Source organism: Musa acuminata, chromosome BXJ2-2, assembly GCF_036884655.1.
Source record: "Musa acuminata AAA Group cultivar baxijiao chromosome BXJ2-2, Cavendish_Baxijiao_AAA, whole genome shotgun sequence".
NCBI classification, from domain to species: domain Eukaryota; kingdom Viridiplantae; phylum Streptophyta; class Magnoliopsida; order Zingiberales; family Musaceae; genus Musa; species Musa acuminata.
The window spans coordinates 33212573-33235281 of record NC_088339.1 but is presented as its reverse complement, the minus strand read 5'-3'; the positions used below and the strand labels follow the sequence as shown (position 1 = coordinate 33235281).

General features: G+C 39.8%; 2 protein-coding genes and 1 long non-coding RNA gene across 5 annotated transcripts; 2 read left to right on the top strand and 1 right to left on the bottom strand.

Annotated features, from left to right (window-relative positions):
- Positions 1-912: 912 nt before the first annotated feature.
- Positions 913-4893, bottom strand: LOC135605064 (uncharacterized). Of its 2 annotated transcripts, XR_010484293.1 has the most exons (5): positions 4693-4893; positions 1966-2120; positions 1740-1838; positions 1559-1654; positions 913-1361 (listed from the first exon to the last, which is right to left on the bottom strand). It is a non-coding gene; the product is annotated as an uncharacterized LOC135605064 (long non-coding RNA). The 2 variants fall into 2 exon arrangements; XR_010484292.1 differs by having other exon boundaries at positions 1740-2120.
- A 959-nt stretch (positions 4894-5852) lies between these two features.
- LOC135606192 (transcription factor E2FB-like) lies at positions 5853-12975 on the top strand. Of its 2 annotated transcripts, none has more exons than XM_065097070.1 (14): positions 5853-6366; positions 9469-9661; positions 9893-9952; positions 10063-10148; positions 10228-10316; positions 10438-10492; positions 10628-10680; positions 10759-10809; positions 10900-10948; positions 11088-11153; positions 11230-11306; positions 11425-11656; positions 12322-12388; positions 12477-12975. In XM_065097070.1, exons 1-14 carry the CDS (start codon positions 6178-6180, stop codon positions 12617-12619), a joined length of 1410 nt encoding a protein of 469 aa, XP_064953142.1. In that variant the 5' UTR covers positions 5853-6177; the 3' UTR covers positions 12620-12975. The 2 variants fall into 2 exon arrangements, with proteins under 2 accessions (XP_064953142.1, XP_064953141.1); XM_065097069.1 differs by having other exon boundaries at positions 5856-6366; positions 12474-12975.
- A 455-nt stretch (positions 12976-13430) lies between these two features.
- LOC135606191 (uncharacterized) lies at positions 13431-17554 on the top strand. The gene is made up of 2 exons (XM_065097068.1): positions 13431-13571; positions 15247-17554. The coding sequence occupies exon 2, from the start codon at positions 15247-15249 to the stop codon at positions 17251-17253; it is 2007 nt and encodes a 668-aa protein (XP_064953140.1). The 5' UTR covers positions 13431-13571; the 3' UTR covers positions 17254-17554.
- The last annotated feature ends 5155 nt before the right edge of the window (positions 17555-22709 follow it).

Here is a 22709-nt window from a genome sequence, read left to right as displayed (position 1 = left end):
CTTTAGTATGCTATGGCCCAAAAGACATCAAAAGGACATTATCTAATAATTAGTAAGGTAAAAGCAACCAGCAATGCCATTAAAGGCGTGCCTGAAGGAAAAAAATTATCTGTATGAATGCAGTAAAGTCCTTCTGCCTCCTTTCTCCATTTCTAAGGAAACACTGTTTGAAAGCTTGCACACCACTCAATGCACTTGATGGTTGAAAAGAAATCAAGAGGAGTACCTCTTTACCATCTTTGTTTTTGAGTAAATCACTATTAGCAAAGTAACATAAAAAAGCATTACAAGGCATTGTCTTTGCAAATTTCTGCCTCATTTTTTTGATGTGACCTTCCATGAGCATCATTGATACCCTCGGATCTTGTGTGCCAAAGCAATTCAGGTGGCAAGAAAAACAGTTCCAGACAACCTATGTAGAAAGATAAGTAGTTAATATACCAAACAATATCAATCAACCAATGGTCCTTGTGTCAAAGAGACAACCAGTTTTCCTAAATGTATCACAATCCTTCAGCCCTCTCTTATCCTAAAAGGCTTATTTCATTAAATGTGGATGTTCGTAGGATTCCTTCAGTAAGGTTGCCTTCATGGAGAGGTGCTTTAGTGGCATTTGAAGAGAACAAAATACAATCAAGTTAATGTATGAGGCTTCTACCAGTATAAGATTTTGAAAGAGTTAATGTACACAATCTTATTGTTGCAAACATTGCAGTTGTATCCTCAACTCCAATTCGCATCGGCCATGTCAAAAAAGACAAAATTCATATACTTGAGATCTGATTCAAATGAAACTTGCGACTCTTTATTCACTATATCAATTACATTTTAAAATCAAATGTAGCCTTGATCACTTAGCAAATGCTAAGTCAAGTGAAATTATCTGCTGTCTATCACAACATTACTGGCCATTCATGGACATGGACATGGTGCCTTGGACATGAGAATCTTATCAGGGCCTAGGCTATAAATCGAGATCATAAAATGCAAAGTAAATTCTCTCTACAGGTTTGCTTGCTCAATTACTTTCTGTACTTACAGTCGAAATCCAACAAATAAGACCATAAGCCTCTGTTGAGTATAACTCCAACATCGTGACTGCTATTAGAAGCCTAAATAAGCCCTCGGAATTGGGAAAAGGTGGTCCATCACTAGGTTGAACAGAGAAAGAAAATGTGAAAACTCTTTTAAAGCTTGAAACTTCTACGTTCATGAATGTGACAGTCTGTATCAATGAATGTATTTTTTGGAAAATTTCACACATGAATTTAACAAAGCCCAAGCATTGTTTGCAAAACTGCAAAGCTTTGATTGAACCCGTGGTGTGCTGCCCAATCAGTCCCCTGTTCACATAAGAAAACCTGTGCAGTGAACATGACAAATAATACAAGTTAAAATATCCTGGTATCATAATTTCAAAATGGTAACTTATAAATGTTACTAAGCTGCCCTGCCTGGTAACAACGAAAAATTCAGCTAGTATGATGCACAAGTTATGATACATGTAGGTATAATAATATGACACATCAACTAGCTTAATAACAAGCAGCCAAGATACCTTGCTTGCACGAAAGCTGCAAAGTGGAGATCTGCTTTGTCTCACAATGTACTCATGCTGAAAATCTGACATGTGGCTTCTGAGTCCAGAGTGCTTCTGCTTCATTGCATAGAGCTTTTAGTATAGGGTCAAGTACTACATGTTGAACATCAACTAGCTTAATAACAAGCAGCCAAGATACCTTGCTTGCACAAAAGCTGCAAAGTGGAGATCTGCTTTATCTCATAATGAACTCATGCCCAAAATCTGACAACATGTGGTTTATGAGTCCAGAGTGCTTCTGCTTCATTGCATACAGTTTAAGCATTGGGTCAAGTACTAGATGTCTGAAGCTCAATAATGGCAAAACATTATATTACAATAAGAGAATGTTGGGTAAATGCACTAAGAGTGACAAAACTCCTAACTATTTCAGACAATGGAATGCCTTTTGCTGTAGTTGCAATTATACTGTTCCCCTGCAAGGCACTCCTTGTTGAGGGTCTGGCTTCATGGACTTCTCTCGAGGCCTCCATCCTGCAGGGCCAACCTCATCTGTGTTCTCCTGGATGTGCTGCAACGCCTGCAATATGAGGTGTATGTATAAAACTGGAAGGTATGGTTGGGCCAATTAATTTATGGAATCATCAACTGTGATTCAATCCACCTAAAATATGTTATATGTTATGTATAGAATGCTGAAGAACCGTAAAAGCTAGATTTAAAGATCTGCAACAATATTGCTAGCTGAAGCACATGGTGCAAGCTAGAAATCCTCTGGTTGGGTATACTTTATGATCTTCTCAGACAGATGTCAAGCTATGATAGAGCAAAACACGAGTAGAAAATCATCTAGTGAATCATAGCATAACTACATGAGTGATAATTGCGTAAGTATTTCGTCTTTTGTTACCTGAAGGGTCCTCATGGTTTCATCAACACTTTGGCCAATGACAAGGTCTAGTAATGTTTGAATGTGAAATCACTCCTTTCTTGTCAATGATCAATAGTCCCTCCAAAGCAATACATTTTATATCATACATGACAAAGTTATCTTGTATCAGTGTCATTTTTGGTCATCAATCTAACGTGGTGAATTTGACTTGACCTGACTTTCTTTTTGAATATGTTACCACTGAAGTGTTACGGACTTAGCTGGAATTGCTAAGTCGTGAGGCACCCTTGCGGCAAAGTCACGAACTTAGCTGAAGTTGCCTAAGTCGTGAAGCACCCTTGCGCCAACTCCTTGGACTTAGCTGGGATTGCCTAAGTCATGAGGCGTCTTTGCGACATATGCGTCCGCAAAGGTTCAACCTAGTTGCAACCTCGTACAGGTCCTGAAAGACCTGTAAAACAAAAAATTGATTAGATTAAAAATGAGCGACGGACAAGTCTCGACGTCTCGCGGAGAGGGAAGCTTTACAAGCAATTCAGCAAGCACCTTGAGTACAAGAGAGAAAAGAGAGAAAGGAGAAAAAAGACTTTAGAGGGTAGAATGAACAGTTACAAGTCCACAAACAACTGCTTACTGGGTGCCGAGCGTGAAGGCAAGTTCCCGTTAAGTTAACGTGCGAACTTGTGAAGATTTTTCAACGCCCGACAATATACCGAAGCCCCATCCAGCCCTGTGCCATCCGGGGGGTTCCAGGGTGCTGAGATGGTTGACGTTTCGCGTGCAGCTACGACTTGCCGAAAACAAGCTGTGGCATGTGAAAACGGAGCTGTTTTGGGCAGTTCGGCTCGACGCAGCGAGCGATCGCACTGCAGTGCTGCAACCTATTCGAACATGTATTTTTATAAGCAAAAGCACACAAAACTAAGGCAAAACATGTTGCCATGACTTGGTACAAGCATGCAAAAGTGACGAACAGTTCGTTGAACGAAGTTGTTGCGGGTGTACGACGACCGTTCGTGACAGAAGGCCAGATAATCTTCTTTCCAAATGTGTCATGATTGAAAACCTAATGCCCCTTGAGAATGTCTGAGCTGTATGCCTCTTTGCATCTTGCTCTCTAGAGAGTAGCATCCTCCCAAACCACATGATTCTACAAAACTACATTGGGAGCGTACTCATCAAGATCTTTCTAATGCTTAAGTCGGTAATAAGATCAAGAAACTAAGTCCAGTTTGGAGAGTTCAAAGTGTCGATATACCTCAAGAGGCCTCCTTTTGTAGGTATAGTTGTGACATTTGAGACATCAATGGGGAATATTCCCTTTTAGATGTAATGCTGATTGGGCATGCTTAAAAAGCACTACATCATTGCATCATTAATTGGTCATGCCTAGATGGTGCCACATACTCCTTGCTGATTGTGCTCATGTGAGGCCTCGATTGGCCACCCACTTCTTAATTGTCATGTAATAACTGAACTTCATCGACCAGCACTGTCTATAATTCTTTCTTGAGTGTTCTGCAATCGACCGTTCTTACCTGATATGCAGCATAAGATTCTGAAATTAATTTACTAATTCCAAATCTCCAATCCCCCTGACCTGTCGTTGTCATGCGTGATGGGAGAACTCCAGATGGGATATTTACAATATTGAGGAAAGGTTCTATGTTCCATACACTGCAAGAAGAATACCTAAATTATGGTCCACACAACAAAAGATTCATGGCCTGAAGGAAGACTTCTTTAATCTACAGGTATTGCTACCAAAAGTGCACAATGTTTGTTTAACTGGTCTTCTTATTTGTTCTTATTACCCTCGATTTGTTCTTATAACCAAAAAGTGCAGATGATGGTCTCTATGCTATCAAGTGTATAGCAGGAAAAAAAATCGACATGACGTACGGGTTGCGATTAATGCAATCTGTGATCTGAGTCAGAAGCATTAATATCCAACGAGGCAACAGATCAATGGTTCAAACACAACGACCTAGTTTCCTCTATCCCCTTCAACTTTGATACTGTTTCCCGGTCTCGATTCATGATGATTTCATGCCCCAGTGGCTGTTGTACATGATCCAAAACAATAAAATTGGATATTCAATTTCATCAGTCATTCGATTTTACATGTTGTAACCAACTAAATACGTATAACAATAGAGATCGTCAATCATAGAATCCCAAAGAAATGCTCAAAACAATAAGCACACTAAATGATGAAGGGAAAAATCGATGATCTCAAAGCTTTTAGGTCTGCTATTACCTAAACAATGCTATGCGATCTCGCATGCATCTATCGACGGTGGAAATCCTCGATGATGATCTCTGATCAGAGGCCAACAAGGTAACGCCAAGAAGAGCCCATTGGAGTTAAATCCTTCTATAAGAATAGGAAGAAAGGGAGCAAGGAGCCATGGCGAGATGGAGCTCTCTCCGTCTCCTTCTCTCTCGCCTGTCGCGTCCGCTTCGCTCTGGTTTGAGATGGAGCGCAGAAATGGGTTTCGGTTTATAGGCCGAACGAACGGAAGGCGGATACGGGTATGTTTGGATGATTCAAATCTAAACCCGAATCCGTCAGATTAATTTGATCCGGAATCGAACCAAATCCGCGGCCTATTTATACTTGCGGATTTTGCCTGACAAATATTATATATATATATATATATATATATATATATATATATATATAATATATACCCACACATAAATATTTTCACATAATTAGAAAATATTATATCTCCTTATTATTAATTAAATATACCTTAAAATCGAGTCCAATTTCTGAATTTAATTAAAAGGTAGATTATAAATATATGCTTTCGCATAAGCAATCTTTTATCATTGTTTCCTTTATCTTCATCTTTTGCTCTTGGAAACAGGACATCGTCTGGCCAATAAAGCAGACATAGAGTCCGATCGCAGGCAAACAGAATGATCCACTCTGATCCCCTGCGATCGCAGTGGCTCCCTTCCCCACGGATTGGATCGCAAGGACTCGTTCCCGAAAGCGCGCGAATCGCTGGTTCGAACTAAGACCACTCCACGAAGAATAGCAGCACTCATCCTCACCCGACCATCCACCCGGCTTCACCTGTAGCGACTTCGCGGGGCCCACCGGGACCCAGGATGTGAAACATGTCTTACGCCAATAGAAAGACAGGTAGGTTTGCAACCAACGAAAACTATTTTTTTGACAAAGTTCCCGCAGGAACCAAAAGTAGGGAAAAAGGAAAACCCATTTCCCTGTGAGTCTCTTATACACCAAAATTCGATGTGGAGTTTGTTCCACCCCATTTCATATGGACTACGACAGCCTGTCGCCTTCACAAAGATTGGCTGAGTGGTGGCGCTTCAGGGGAGCCATTTTGGAGTGTTAGTAGTGTTATTTGGCACACGCCTTCCCTCCACATGTTTATCCGAAGCCCGAACACTATAATTTCCCTCCCTCGCCTCCCCTTCTTGTTTTTTTCCTCCCTTTTTATTCCGCTCTCCGTTTCCTCCACCCTCTCCAGTCTCTTCCCTCCGCGTTCTCTCCCCCCTCGGATCTCCGATTCGAAACCCTAGTCCGATCTCCCTCAATCCTCCAACCTCTCCCCCGATCGCATCCTCCCTGCCGTTTCCGCCGTCGAATCGCACCCAGAACTAGGGTTTTGAGGGCGGGTTTCGCCCCCCGAGCCGATCTCCTCGCCTTGCTCCCGGACCGGTGCTTTCTTGCTAGATTCCCATTGGTTTGATCTGGTCCGAGTTGATGTCCGGCGGCCAGGCTGCTGGGAACCGATCGGCGCAGCAGCTGGGACAGATCTTCCAGCCGCCGAAGCAGTACTTGCAGTTCCCCTCGTCGAGGCCGCCGTTCGTCTCTCCGGATGAGTACCACAGGTTCGACGGGCGTCGGGGCGGCAGAGATGAGATGGCCGACGCCCTCGTTATTAAGACACCAGTGAGTTTCTGGTGGAGGTTTGTCGGACTATTTTTTATCCTTTTGATGAACTGGATGATTTTCCTGCTCGTGTTCTTCTCATGTGCTATTTTTTTTTGTTTATTTGGTGAGCTTGTAAGCGTAGGATTTTATATTGGGATGAATTGGATGTTCCTGTTGTGAAGAATTTAGATTCTAGGAATTTGGAATTGCCAAATTCCAATTTAGGAGTTTCATGTCATCGCTTGTTTATGAGTTTCCTTTCTTTTTGTTCTTCACATTGAGTTATATTTGGAACATCAACTTTCATGAGTTTGTTGTTTCACTTGAGAGTTGCGATATTTAGGAATATAATGCAGAGACACTCAAGACTGGTACTATGTTAATATCTAACATATAGGTTTAATGACGATCTTGTTTTGTCTTTGTCCTCACCTGAATTTAGTTTTTAGGGCTAATGGTCTACTCAAATTAGGGCCAAATAGAGTATCATTTATGGGAATGGTGGACTTTTTTAATTGTGGGTATTATCAGCATGAAACATGAAATTCAAAGGCCACTTGGGCTTTTTTGAAAATTGCATCATATTGATCCTATGCTAAATTCACAAGTAAAATGGACTATAGCAATTGAGTTTGCAATGAAGTAAAATTCTCCTCACTCTATGGTCTAAACTACTTGGTCGGATTGGTACATATTGATTGGTATTAACTGGTCTGACCAAGCATTGATGTTGAACCAAACACCTCGATGTTGCTCAATGTGTCACTCATTCTTATTGTTTGATTCAAATTATATTTCTTGGTACCTTGGTAAGCACCTGTCCAATAGCTTCAATGGACATGTATTTTAAACTTTGTCTCACCGTTCTATTGCTTCATTTTGGATGATGAATGCCTGGGAGTTAGGAGACTTCTATCTGACACCTTCATGACATCCATGCATCTGTATGGATTCTAGACCAAATCATTATAAAATTTTGAAATTTCAGTAGTAAAATCTCAGGTCATGGTTTTCTTGAAAGGATGCTACTGGAACCAGTCCATCTATATAAGTTGCTATTATTGTATTTATCAATAGAAGTTGCAAGAGTGTTTAGCTACTGATCAAAGCCTATCAATAGATCTATATTGTTGTTATACGAGGATATCTTGTTAGATATATGATAGAATACCACAAGGTTGTGAAATTATTTAATTGCTTGCGTCTTTGATTAATTCCCTAATCCAAAATTTTGGTTCTGAAAAAGATCTATATGGTTGTAGTTTTAGGTCAACCATTCTATAGAAATGGTAGAAATAGCAAGCTTGATAGGGAGCCATGCCATCCTAAATAACTGAAGAACTAGATACTGACACTTTATAATCTTTCAAATGAAAAAAAAAACTGAAATTGTAGTTATATTATATTTAGTGGCTAACTTGGTTCATTATTTAGTGGGATATTACTTGATGAAAAGCACCCTTAATTCAAAAACATGTCAATGTTGCATCTTTGGAGAGATTGAGCTTAAGGAGGAAGTCATGAATAGGATCTTTACAGACTTTATTTCTAAAGGCTAATACTGCTTAAAATTTTAGTTGCACAAATCATTTTAGTCACTGCTTAGTATAGATGATTAAACTTCATATGCTGAAGAATGTGAGCTAGAAATCACAGCTTTTATTCCTCTATCTCTTTTCTGAACCTTTACAAGATTTTCTATTATTCTTTAGTAGAATTGTCTCCTGTTTAGCTTCTTGTCTTGTCTGTTTTATGAGATATTCATATTATACGTTTTATATCCAATGTTTGCAGAACGTAAGGTAAGTTGCCAACTAGTTATTTGAAAAAAGATGTTTAAATTGTGGTTCTTGAAGGACAATATGGATTTTGTATAATTAATGATCTCATATTCTTTTAATTTCTAAAATCTATCAGATCTAACATGCTGCACATGTTCTCATCTATGTGGCGAATGGTTTCCCTTCACTACCTTTGGGCTTGCTTAACTAGCTATTATTAAGTTCTATACCCAACTTGTGGCTTTGGATGACCATCGGTAAGCCTTGTAGCCTAGTTGCAAGGCACTATCCCTACTTAAAATTAGTAAATGTGATTTATAGTTGAATGGCTTGCCGAGAGAGTTCAATCACTAAAGTGCCATGTGATTGTTGAGAGGGACCTATTATTCAACAGGAAAATGGATTGTAAAATTAACTATTATAATAAAGATGGGACTTGGACTATCTAGTTGGGGGCTGTAAGTTCTATATCCTTCTCTTAATCAATATCCCACATTCGAATAATTGGGGTTGTAGATATGATGGGACTTGGACTATCTAGTTGCCCTCAGCAGAACTCTTTGGCTGGAGAGGCTTTGTAGTTGACCTTGACTAGTTGGGAACAATGATTTATTTCTTATTGTTGTTATGCTTTTTATTGGAATTAGGATCATTTTTTACCTATTCATTAATTTTTCCTTATGATTTCCTCAATATAGGTTCCATAGTTTCTCTGGCACTAAATATCACGGGTCATTTAATCAAAGTTTGCTGAATGCTACTGGATTAACTGTGGAATGTTTGTGTTATATTTATTTTTAACAAATTTGTAAACCATTCTTAGTTATATGTCTCTAATTCTGGTTTAATTTCTATCAATGTTAGTGTCTTCAGCCGAGAAAGAATGAGATTGCAATCCTTTGCAATTTTGAAATGTAATTTACATATGTTGAACCATGATGCCAACTCTGGTAACTGGTTATGTTAGTCTGAGAAATAGAATGCTGAAACCCTTCATCTTTGGACCTAAGTTCTCAAGTTAAAATGCTTACATGTACTTATTACACATCTTGCTATTCTGCTTAGCCAGTGAGCATTAACTTGCTGGGGGAAATACAACCTTTATTAGTCAATGTGTTTGTTTTGTTGCTTCTGTGAATGTACTAGGCTTACACTTGATTTTTAAATGCACGTTAAGTTCTGAGCAGTCGTCGATCCTTGGCATGTCATTTATATACATACATTTTGTGTCATAAAATTTGTAGAGATATATATTGGCTTCTTTATCTTAGATATATATTTTTTAATCTTTTTTTCTGAAATACTGACCATAATTCAATAAAATTAATTTAATGTTCAGTTGAAGCAAAAGTCTGTACAAGAAGCTAATGAGGTGGTAGAGATTAGCGAATGGACAACCAGCCCTGGGTGTGCTGTAGGATTTACTAGTCCACTACTCACACCAGTATCAGAGAAAGGAAGAAAGATATACAGTAAGTCCAAGGTTGCAAAGCACAATAAGTCTGGGGGTCAAACCCCTGTCTCCAATGCTGGTGAGCAGATTTTTTATCTAATTACTTCAACTCAACGTAATCACATCTAGCATTTGGAAAAAAATTGCTTGTTACTTTTATATGTGTATATTGTGAATCACTGTGGTAGCTGTTAAAATTCTCTTCATCAAATGATCAAACTTTGCAATTCTCAAAAAAGTAGATCTATTTTTTTTTCTTCAAAAGTTAGATCTATGAATATAACCAGTATTAATTTTTGAGTCATCGCAGGCTCACCTACAGGAGATAATCTTACTCCAGTTGGTTCTTGTCGCTATGATAGCTCCCTAGGTGATTCCGACTCAGTTGCTGTAAAATTGATAAAGAGCCATATGATTCTTATAATTATTGTGGATTTTGTTTTCATGTGTATTGACACTGAGTTCTTTGACCTTTCCAAGGGCTTTTGACTAAAAAATTCATCAACTTGCTTAAACACACACAGGATGGCATCCTTGACCTGAATAAAGCTGCAGAAATATTGAAGGTAATACAAAATTACAGATGACTGCTGATTTAAGTACTTCTGCTGTTTTCCAGGCTTAATGAAGATCTCTGATGTACAGGTGCAAAAGAGGCGGATATATGACATCACTAATGTTCTTGAAGGCATTGGACTCATAGAGAAGAAACTTAAAAACAGAATTCGTTGGAAGTAATTCCTCTTTTTTGTTTTTCCTCTCTCAGATCTTTGCTTGCTTCTGTGTAGTTCTACAGGCTCTTTAATCTTTGAATAATTTTGGGACATGTTAAATAAGTTTTACATCGCATGACAGGGGAATAGATGACTTGGGTTCAGTTGAGGTTGATGGTGATGCTTCAAAATTGCAGGTATACATGGCAGCATTGATGTTCATTGCGCTTAGTAACTTTTAAGTACTTGAGCAGTGTGCTTACAATGCTCTGTTATATAGCTTTGTAAAATGTGAAAAAAAATTTATGTGAAACATCTTTCTGTTAATTCAGGCAGAAACGGAAAGCCTGACAACGAAAGAGCGCAGATTAGATGAGCTTATCAGGTGAGTGTTTTATTTAGAGCTGGAATATATTAAAGAGATTGTCTTACCAATTTGATGAAACCTACAAGTTTCTTCCAGCCAAATGCGAGAAAAATTGAGGGAGCTTACCGAAGATGAAAGCAATCAAAAGTAAGTGTTCTCATTTATGCATATACATGCTATTGATGTTAATTAGCCTTTGCTCGTATAATCACTGGCTACAACTTTGTGTGCTTGCAGGTGGCTTTTCATTACTGAAGATGATATCAAAGGCCTTCCATGCTTTCAGGTTTTCGTTGTTTGCTTAGATGTTCTAATTAGCCCAAGTTCACCTTACATGCAATCTGGGCACTGAAAATAGATATTACCTGCTCTAGATCATAACTGGTAATGACTTCCAATATTTTCTTATCATCTGTTATATGCAGAATGAGACCTTAATAGCAATTAAAGCACCTCATGGAACTACCTTGGAAGTTCCAGATCCTGATGAGGCAAGTAGGAGAACGAAAAGTTATTTGAAGTTCAATGCTTGGTATTTATAAAAACATGTAATTATTTTTGGTGCAGGCTGGGGAATATCTCCAGAGGAGATTCAGAATTGTCCTAAGAAGCACTATGGGTCCTATAGATGTATACCTTGTTAGGTGATATTATTCCCGCGGTTTCCATTTGGAATTTCTAGCTTTGCATTCATCACTTGAGTCATTGCTGTTATCCACAATTCATTACCAGTCCTTAATGCTTCATTTCTTTCTTCTGTAGTCAATTTGAGGAGAAGTTTGAGGAGATGAGTGGTGTTGAGATTCCTCCAAAGCTCCTTCCCACGTCAAATTCAGATTCTGTTGAGTACTCCATGGTGCCGATTGTCACAGAAGAGAGCAGAGGGAATGAAATGGAACTTGATATTCAACAAAGTGAGAGGATCTGGTCTGATGTAAATTCTTCGCATGATTTTGGTGGTGGTATGATGAAGATTGTTCCTTCAGACATTGATGTAAGTAGTTTTGGAGCATGCATATTTAAACTGAATTAACTTTATTCTGAACATGCATATTTAAACTACATAACTATGTAATTGCCTGCCATATGATGGCTTTGGTGGACTTCATTGTTTGCACAAACCCTCTTAGCTAGATGTTCATCACTATAGGGTTTGATTAATGTATAGCCCCAAGACTTCTTACATGCTTCCAATTATAATCCAATCCATGACAAGTGAACATTATGATCAACTCCATCATAAATGTAATATTATTGTGATAATGGCCAAGCTGACAATCCTTTTCATTGTTTTTCTTTTTTCTAATTTTCAGCAGAGCTGCTATAATTACTATTCTAGGCATTAAGCTTAGCTTTTGTTTTATCTGTAATGATCAGATATTATGTTTGCATGAAAGAACAAGAACGTACCTTATTTGCATAGGGTTTGCATGATTATGAACCTCTCACTTTCTACGAGAAATAGTTTGCTGCATTCTTCTCTAGAGAAAAAAATCTCATTCCATAGGTTCATTGCTTTTATGTATAATCATTGATGATCTATCATTTGTAGCAGTACAAGGCAAAAAAGAAGTTAATCATTGCACATTCTGTTTGAAGAATATGTGAATGGATTATAAGAATATTTGCTAACTAAAATTGATTTATTTTTTCTTGCAGACTGAAGCTGATTATTGGCTTCTATCAGATGCTGGTGTTAGCATTACAGAAATGTGGAAGACAGCACGTATCCTCCCCAAGATGATGCTTTCATTTGATATTCTCCGTGTAATCTCTTCGATGATCTTTTACAACTTTAACTCAAACCACAGCAGAGATAGAATGGGATGCCATGGGTAGGTTTGGCACAGAGTCTACAGATGACTTCATCACGGATGGCGCTACCACACCTCGGCCACAGACTCCTCCCTCTGGTGTTGTTGAGGGCCCCTCTGATGCAACTTCCTCTCGAAGATGAATGCAGGATGGATGGACTAAAACCCAGAAGCCGAGGAGTGCTTATTTTGTTCGAAGTACTGAAGATTGCCTTTTGTTGTGGGGGCACTCAGGCTCATCGTTCACCTCATCTTAAATCTTAATGGTAAACTGTGTATCTGGAAAGCATTGTGGAACATACATGACACAAGGAGAAGAGGCTGCTACTAGAGAGTTCCAAAACTGTTGGCTCATCGGATGTCTCAATCCCTAATGTAGGCAAGCAACCAGGTACATAATCCATAGTTTTTTGAGCCCTTCCTCTCTCTTCTCCCAGCAATCTTGTACTCGGCAGCTCAGTGAATTGTGGCTATATATCATTAAAATCTTGTTATTTAAGTAAGGTGACATTTATCTCGGTAGATCTAAGTCGGTTCAATCTGTTCGTCTCTCTAAATTGTTGCTCCGATCAGCCGTCTCCCAAGTTGATGGCTTGGGTTGCCTACCTTCTAGTCTGAGATGGCAATTGGCCTTCGAGGTGGTGACTCAATCTTCCAACTCATTAATGAATCATTCGATGTTATATTTTTAAGTAATTAAAATTTATATGTTCTTTTGGACGATCGGTGAAGATAAAATTTGATTTCAAATTATTGTTATCAAACCTTATACCAAACAAACAAGATGATACAGTGTGAGTCCAATACACCCGCGTCGGACTGACGCATATGCAAGCTTTCGGATAAAATACCGCAATAAAGGCACGTAGGTTTCGCATCCGACGGTCATAACGAGCTATCAATCAATGACGTCGCGCATACAAGTGTCCCAGGTGTAGTAACGCCACACCGGTCCGGAAACAAGTAGACTTGGGTGCGAAGGCGATTGCGGCAAAGGCAAACCGATCGCCTCTATCGATGCCGTCGCCCATCTGATTAGGTGGAGTTCAGGGTTCTTGCAAGAGGTTTCTTCCCGATTCTTCTTCTTCCTCTCAGGTATCGCCGCTCGTCCCCTTTTCGTTCGATTCTTTCTCCGATGTTCGCCGTCCTTTTTTCTTTTTGTTAGATTAGGGTTTCGTGCTTTACGGTGGATTGTGATGGTTTATGCCAAGGCGCGCTGAAGTTGTTTGATCGAGTCCAACCAAGTGGGGTCTTAGTGGATTAGGGTTATGGATCTGCGTCGGGGTAGTTCTGCTGCGGTTTGAGTGGGCTTATTTGCTTGATTCTTGCTTTGGATTGCCTTTTCATGGTTATTGCTTGGAAAAATCTAGGCGAATGGGATGATAAAGCAAACTTTTGTCTATGACATGTGATCATTGTTGGTGATTTCGCCATTTATTTCTAAGGGCTTTTGAACAGCTAGTAAGCAGTTCAAATAAGTCTGGATAATCACAGACAAGGGATTGTGACCATTGTTGACTGGCTCTTTGTTTTGGTGTTGGGTTCGTAGGTAATGATAGAACTCATGCTGCTAAGGTATGGAATGGTACTGTGGAGTTTCTGAGCTGTGCTCTCGGCAAATATTAAAACTAAGTAGATTGTGATCATTATTACCCAAAACTTGACCTGAAACCCCTCGCAGAAACTTGTGTCGTGCATACATCTTTAAATTCCATTTTCAAGATACAGCATGTAACTGTTTCTTTCACATTTCTTGGTTCAATTACTGCATCGTAGGTTAGAAACAACAGCCAAGTTAGTTCTTAGCTTGTGCATCTTTGGTTTCGAATTCTGATGTAGGTTGTTCATGGCAGTTTAATGTTCTCAAGATTATTTAGTTGAGATATGCTAGAAGTGACACCTATGCTAGTGCCTGATAAGAAATGTTCATGTTCTATTAGCTTATTCATTGTTTCATACGAGGCAAAATGAAGTGTTTCATGTGTTGAAGCCGCATGAACTTTTTAGCTAGTTTGGGTGTTGATCAACAAAAGAAAGTAAGTGAAGGCAAAGTATTAACATTTTTTATAAAATTAGTATGAAATACAGATATTTTGTGGTCTATGAATCTACTTGATGTGAGAGTCCAGATATGATTCAATGAAGTTATAAATTTGTCAAAACATGCATAGTGCTAAGCATGATTCTGCAGGGATAATGGAGGAAGATCCAACTTAGATTTAACTTTATAAGGAGAAACAGAGAACAATTAGACAGATGCAAAATTTTGAAAGGAAATATATGACAGGCACTGAGATCTTCTACACACGCTTACGTAAGCTTTAGTTGAAGAAAATAGCCATCATGCCATGGAATATAGCAACTTAAACATATGAAGTTCCTGTGTTCTATTAGAGTGCTGATAATTTACCATGTGGACTTTTTGCATTATTTGCATGAACACTCTGTAGCTTCCACAATTGCATACAAGAGCTTATAATCCGTGGTTTATTTTTCATGAAAGATGAAGCTGAAAATTTTGTCTGATATATTGGTCTAGCAATGATTACCACACTAACCTCTCAAATCAAGTGCCTTCAATCTGAATATTTGTATATCCAAATAAAGTCACATGGCAACTGCATTTTTCTTTGACAATATCATCATTGCAACTTGTGCTTTGTTACTACAAGTTCTTATATGGTCCTGTTTTTTGCTTAACAGTGTATGCTTCATAGATTTTTGTTTATTCAGATGCACTAAAGTCTAACTAACTCTAATTTCCAATCAGATGTCTTTGTACGTGGGTCATCTTTCTTCCCATATTCGACAAGAGGAACTTGAACGAGTTTTCCGAAGGTTTGGGTGGTGCAATGTACAGCTCAAAGATGGTTATGGCTTTGTTGTGTATCAAGCTCCTCCAGATGCAGAGAGAGCTCTTAGATCATTAAGAGGAAAGCCTATATGTGGGGAGCAAATAACTATTAATTGGTCAAACAGACAGCCCAGACCTGTTCAACGATTAGCGAGGACGACCAGATTTAATGAACCCCTTCAACGAAGGAACTTTAGGGAAGAAAATGAGGAGGTTGGTATCAGGGGTTCTAATGCTAGGAGGGGCTTTTATGCTAGGACATTCCATAGCTCGATGTATAACCGTGAAAGACAAACTTTGGATGATGCACTTGATAAAAAGAGGGGCCGTACCACTGACGATATCACTGACATTGAAGGGGATAAAGGTGTAAATCTAGGAATGACGAATGAAGGTGGTATGAGTGCTCTTGATCAAGTAGAAAATGATCGATGGGGTGAGCCTGATATAGACACATTGAATAGCAATGGAATTGATAATGGAGATGAGTTTGACCGTTATGAACCTTACCATGGGTATGATAAAAGGGACGAGAATGAAAACGTCCAGATTGATAGCCCTAGTTCTAGGGATAGAGGTATTTCTCGAGAAAAGAGGCAGAGAGAGAACTCTATTCATGGTAACGACAGAAAAATTGATATGTTAAAACCCCAGCAGACTTGTTATAAATGTGGTCAAGTTGGTCACATAATGCGTACCTGCCCTAAAACAGATGCTCGAAGAGAGAAATTTAGCAAATTTAACAGCAGTAAGGAAGAAGTAAATGTTAGAGAAAAAGGAAGACGAATAAAGAGGTTTAGATCGAATTCATGGGGATCACCTGATATCAGTAGAGATCCAATGGTATCAAGGCGTCACAAACGGGATAGAAAGGAATATCATTCTGTAAAGGCTAGAGGAATGAGCAGGGAATGTGAGAGATCTCCAGAAAGTAGGAAAAGACACAGGCCAAAGCTCAGAAAAGATTTTCCATCTAAAAGAAAAAGCAAGCTGGAAAATGGAGCATCGAAAAAGGCACTGAAAAAAGGACTGCATAGGAAATCTAGTACACCATCTTCTTCTTCTGCATCTGATAGAAGCAGCTCACAGTTGCATTCTAGGTCGTCCAGATCTGTTACTGGTTCTAGTTCTCCTTCACACTTAAGGTCTGCATCTTCTCGCTCTCGCTCAATTTCTGATTCAAGTTCCTCTTCCTACTCGAAATCTGTGAGCTCTATATCTAAGTCAAGGTTAAGGTTAAAGTCAAAGTCAAGGTCGAGGTCAAGATCAAGATCACTGTCCTTATCTGTCTCACTGGAGCCGAAGGTAACACCATCGAATAATAAGCAAATAGGGCACTCCACCAAAACCTCCTCAGATGATAATGTGACAAGCCCCACATCTGAGCAATTGGAATGTAACAAAGCTGACGATGCATGTACAATGTTGGAAGATGGAAACCCAAGCACTTCTTTCAAGGTGGATAACGAAATTAGTGGTGAACATTTTGGGTATAATGTAGATGTCGTGGAGGATCCCACAATCAGGACTGATTATAATGAGAAAAATATATGCTCAGATCATTCTAAGTATGAGAGCGACCAACATGAAGATCTCCCTCTTAAGCTGAAGAGATGGACATCCACCCAACAAGAGGCAAGCAGTTCCACTAGATTAACAACAGAGGAGATGTTCTTAGCTCTGAAACACTATGGATTTGAAGCTCCAGAAGAGAGCCACAGTAGCATAACTGTGGAGGAATACTTTGGTGCTGCTCGAATGTGGCCATGGGAAATGATCTATTATCGGCAGTCGAAAAAGGGTCCTATTTCTACTGAGAACTACGCAAGGCGGCTTGAACAAAATAGGCAATTTGGTATTGTGGATAAGTACATCAGAAGCAGTAGTGGTTGGGGAGAACACAACCGACAACAGGATACATGATTAACACTTTGGTACTGCCCCCTTTTATTTTGAGATGCAGCAAAGTAGGCAACCTCCAGCATCATTTTCGTTGAGTGCAAATGATCTATTTGTCTGGTAAGAAAACTCGTTTTGTACCAAATTTGATTCAGCAACGTACGTGAACCCCAGCAACTGATGACGAGATCCTTTTCTGAAAAAAAAAGGGAAAAAAGGAAGCATTTGGATGAACTTGCATGTAGCAGAGGAATCTGCATCTTGCGTTGCAGTAATATGTATTTTGTTTTCGGAAACAAGTAAATCGAGGTTGTTTTTTGTTCGATGTTGTCTCCATGTTTTGCTACTAGGAACTAACTTGTGACTCATTGCTGCTTGTCCTCTCGTCATCTATCTTGGCGGCACTGATTTTAATGATGAGAAGAGTTCAGTGAAATCAGACTCAAGTTTTTATGAGGGAAATCTTTTTAAACCTAGATCTCAGAATAGCTGTTTGGTTTGATACTTGTTGATTTTGTGGTTTCATACCGGTCTTATATCATGTGCCATGTGTGTTTTTTAGTTAGAAGATGTTATACTTGTGTTATCGTGTCGTCACTAAGAACTCCTTCGCTGTTCTCTTAAGCAGTGTGGTTGCTTTTGACTGATTCAGGAACTTTCCAAGGTTGTGGTCGTTTTTACCTTTTTATTTTTGTCTTTTTTTAAAATTATTATTATTGGGTCGTGCACATAGTGTGCGTTCTTTTTTACGATTCAGGAGAACTTAAAGAAACTTCTTTTTTGTTTTTGGGGGGATAAATATCTCATTTTTGTGTTTTCTCAATTATTGTTTTCTTTTTCATTTATTTTCATTTCTTTTTCAATTATCTCTTCTTTTCTTTTTCTTTCATGGTTGTCGTCGGTCGGTCGGTCGGTCGGTCATCGCCTTTTGTCTTAACTCACTTGCACGGGAGTTTTGGACACGGAGGGTTAGATGTCTTGTCGGTGGCCCTCAGGAGAAGTACTGACAAGTGCAAAGTGGTGTGGGGGCACAATTAATTAGAACCTGATACTGACAATTGCCATTGCCATGGGAGGAGTGGACAATGGTGGTGATCCGCACACTCGCCCTCCTCAGGAGAAGTCTCGATGAGTGCAAAGTGGAGTGGGTGTGAGGGCACAATCAAAACTTGACAATTGCCATGGGAGTGGACAATGGAGGGTGGTGATCCTCACGCTCTCACCCTCCCCTCTGGGAGAAGTACGAGTGCAAAGTGGTGTGGGGGTACAATCGGAACTTGACAATCACCATGGGAGTGCACAATGGAGGTGATTTGCATGCTCTCACACTCCGGTGAAGTATCGATGAGTGCAAAGTGGTGGGGGTGGGGGGGCATAATCAGATCTGGGAGTGGACAAGGAGGTGATCCACGTGCTCTCGCCCTTGTCATCCTTGCTCGCATGCTTTTGTCTTTCGTCGTTGTCCTCACATGCGCACCCGAGATGAGAGATGAGGATAGCCCATGGCTTTCAACTTCAAGCGTTAGATGAAGAAGCTGATACTTTCCTCCACGATGGAGTTCTGAACGCAAAGGGCGAGATGCCTCGTCCATGGCCCTCGGGAAGATTGACGGGTGCAGAGTGACATGAGGACACAATCAAAACCTGACGATCACCGTCGGAGTAGACAATAGGGGTGGGAGTGATGATGTGCGAGTAAGGCAGAGTGGAGGATGACTACGAGGGTGAGGGCACACGAGTGAGGTGAGATAGATACCATGATCGATGAGGACGACGAAGGAAGAGAGGCGGCGAGGGCGATAGGACCTCATTGTCACCAATAAAATCATAAATAAGGTATTCAATGAAACACTCTGTATATTTGTGTCATTCGGTTTTATTCATATTTTACACATATAGAGGTCATGCAGTAGGCTTGATAACCCCAGTTTGATTGGCTTTTGTGGTCGTTTCAGGCTTGTAAATGTAAATTATGTGCAGTCGTCACGTAGAAGCAAAATTGCCTAAAAATATGTCATCCAAACAGTCATTTTGAGGGTTTTCTAGCTCCGTAGAATGGTGCAAAATGTTAGTTGGTACAACACCTAGAAGTTACTTGGGTGGCACATGGCTAAATGGGTCTTTGGGATAGTGTCTATGGCTGGTCCATTATCTTGTTCTGCAATAATATAATATGAGCACCGGTGGAGACTTTGGGTTGTGGCGGACCACCTTGAATCTTTTGTTGTGCGATCATTTAGAGCTTGTGAAGTTCATATTTGTAATTTGCATTATCTATCAAATGTTTACTGAAATGACTACTTATGGATCCCAAGTTAAATACTTTTTCTAACCCGACTTATCTTTTATAGATTCTTAAGGTGCTAATTTCAAGGAGACTTAACCTTTTGTGGATGGACATGTAAGGTTGTCGAATGACTTAGACAAAACTAGCTAATTCTGAATATACGGTATTAGAGTAGGATAAGTACACTTATAAATACTTAGCACGCACGACCGTTGGGGAGAAATAGGCGTTGAGATATACGAAAAGGAGTCGCTTAGATGAGCGAGCATCCAAGATTATCATTCAAAGGAACGATCAACCCTTCGCGCGAGAGGCACCACAAGGGGAAGCGAGCTACGAAGAACGTGTAGTACACAAAGGTTGGGATGGCTGAGTTTGAGCTACGACTTGACGTTGGCAAAAAAATTTAGTAGTGCTCAAGGCAAGTGTGGTGCTTAGCAAAGGATAAGATTGTGCAAGATGGGGTAGGTTACTCGGCGACGGAAAGAGTTGTGTAAAGCTCACAGAAATGAGAGGAATTGCTAACTCGAAGATTCCGTTACTCACGCAAAGGCTTGTATGTGAATGATGGATTGTCCTTAGCTATCATATGGTGATTGAAACTCAATGCCATGGAGCATTGGAACTTTCTCTTATGAGGCTGACGTGTGCAGCAAGTTCAACATGTTACTAGGCCTTAAGGGGTGCAACGAGAGTTGTATTGGTGAAGAGTTACAATATAGCAAGTGCATTTGTTGGGGTGAAACAATGCACAATTTGTTCAGTAAGATGAAGTAGTCCAAGGGGATGGTCGTCTCCGAAACTTTCAGATGGAAGGATGTGAAGAGAAAAGTTACTCCAATGTGACATATATCCAAGAGGGATAAGTCCTGGTTTCTAGAGGAAGAATCATTTGCAAAGAACCACACATGTTGAGGGGTACCTTAAGACAACAACTTCGCAAAGCTCAATGGATTGAGTGAGTAGCGAAAAGTCGTTACATGATTTTGCATGAGGTAATGCATTGGTGGATGCATTATGAGAGTGGAACGACCCAAAGCAATACTAGATGAAAGCATATTTAGAGTTAATGTGGAGATCAAACTCAATGGAAGCTTGACCCTTGGACATAGAGTAGAGGCACAAAGCTTTCCTTAAATAGAGGCAAGAGTAGGACCATGTTGTTTCATAGGTCCCTTATTTTGATGGGGCAGACACATCCTGCATAGTGCCAAAGACGAAGAGAGCTTTGAGACACATGTATCTTATCTCGGAAAAGTATTTGATGGAGGAACTAAGGTGACTCGACTTACGGAGGCGAAATTGAGGTCAGAAGCCCTTGACATAGGGTAAGAGGATGCAAAGGTGGGTACTCTTAAAGAATATGCCACAGTGCTATCATTCGAGGTGCCGAGAAGGAAGCGATGCATAATGGAGATTGTGTTGGGGGGCCCATGATCCAAATAATGGTATACCAATTTCGGCGAGGTTAGTGGACTTCAAGAGCTGCTAGGTGATGAACTATCCTAGAGCTATACTTTATTCGGGTGTGACTCGAGAGTGAGTGGATGAAGGTCAATTACCAAAAGAGCGAATACAATCAAAGGTGGAACTTCTTGGAGAATATAGAAGTGTTGAACTTAGTGGTCAAAGGGGCAAGGAAGCAACGAGTCCAGAGGGACTCAGCTACCCAAAACCAAGCGTCCATTATAATAGAGGTAGACTTAGATGATTGTCATAGTGCCGCAGAGGCGGATCTACCGATCATGAAGAAAGGGACGTAGATGCGAGACAACAGATAGTAGGGCCATTGGCATGGCAACACCATAGTACCGCAGTGGCAAGACTTCCGTAGAGTCAATAATTCGTTGCGCTTATAGAGGGAAGGCATTTGGTCGTAAAAGGGGCTGAGGTGGAGAATGAACAAGTAAACTCTAAGTATCGAGATAAGGCTGAAGGGCAGAAGTCAAGACACTTCATAAGACTAACGCTAATGGGCTTCTCATCAAAATGGTCAAAAGTGGGGAGACTTCGGGACGATGCAGGAGAGCTCGACCAAAGAAAGAAGTAGGCAATACACAGTGCAATACCTTTTCTACTCAAAGGAGTAGGCGATAGAGATGATAGATAAGATATCACAATCCTAGAGACGACCAAAACTATTAGAGACTTGCTTTATGTCGATAGCAGTAAGAAGGCGAATCACAATAGCTAACTCAACGCAAATAACATAAACACTTGGGTGGTTCGAACGTGTGAGTAAAGAGCAAACGAAGACCAGTAACCAGCTTAATGCATTGAATACAACTCTTGAGGAGGCGGGCGAAATCGAGTAACCTTTGCTTTCTTAACTCGTAAAAGAATAGGCAAAACCTAGTACCATAGTTTTCTTATTTATCTAGCACAAGAGCTCTGCATAGGTTCAAAGGCCCTTTGAGGGAACTTAGTGAAAGACAACAATTGTCAAATCATCACCAATGATAATCAGTACTATTGAGAGTAAGACTGTTTACTTTACTTTTCAATAAAATGTTGATCGAAAGCAAAAGTGATATAAACCTACTTAGAGGTGACAACAAAGTGGAAGAAGAATCGATGAGCAAATTTTGTGAAGGAAAAACCCAAAAAAACCTTCGAAGTCGACAAGGTGATGCTCATTAAAGCTCTAATAGGCATCCACCCAGTTCAAGCAAGGTGAGACATTTAAAAGATTGACACATAAGGAATGTCTTTTCCTTCGATTCGTAGGAACCAACAATGATCCACATAACTCAACCAACCTCATATTAGAGTCAGTGTCATTGGCGGGTTGAAGCAACGTAACGAATCAAAGTTTGACTACTCAACAACAACAGCGGAGAGCAACTGAGAGCCAAGAGGTACGTTGCTACTATAGTAGAAGATTAAAGATACAGTAAAGGTGAGGAGATGTAGTGTCCGTAAAAACTTCGACGAGGACATCGAAGGAATAAGTACGAGAGAATATCACGGACAAAGCTATAAATAGGATCTTCGATGTAATGCTCAATGTATATCCATATCTTTTGATTTTGTTCATATTTTACATAACATATAGAGGGTTTGTAATAGGTTTGATAGACCTAGTTTAGTTGACTTTTGTGATCATTTCAAGCTTGTAAACACAGGTTGTGTAATCATCACGTAAAGATAAAATTACCCGTTTCGCAATAATATTACGTGAAGACTTTAGATC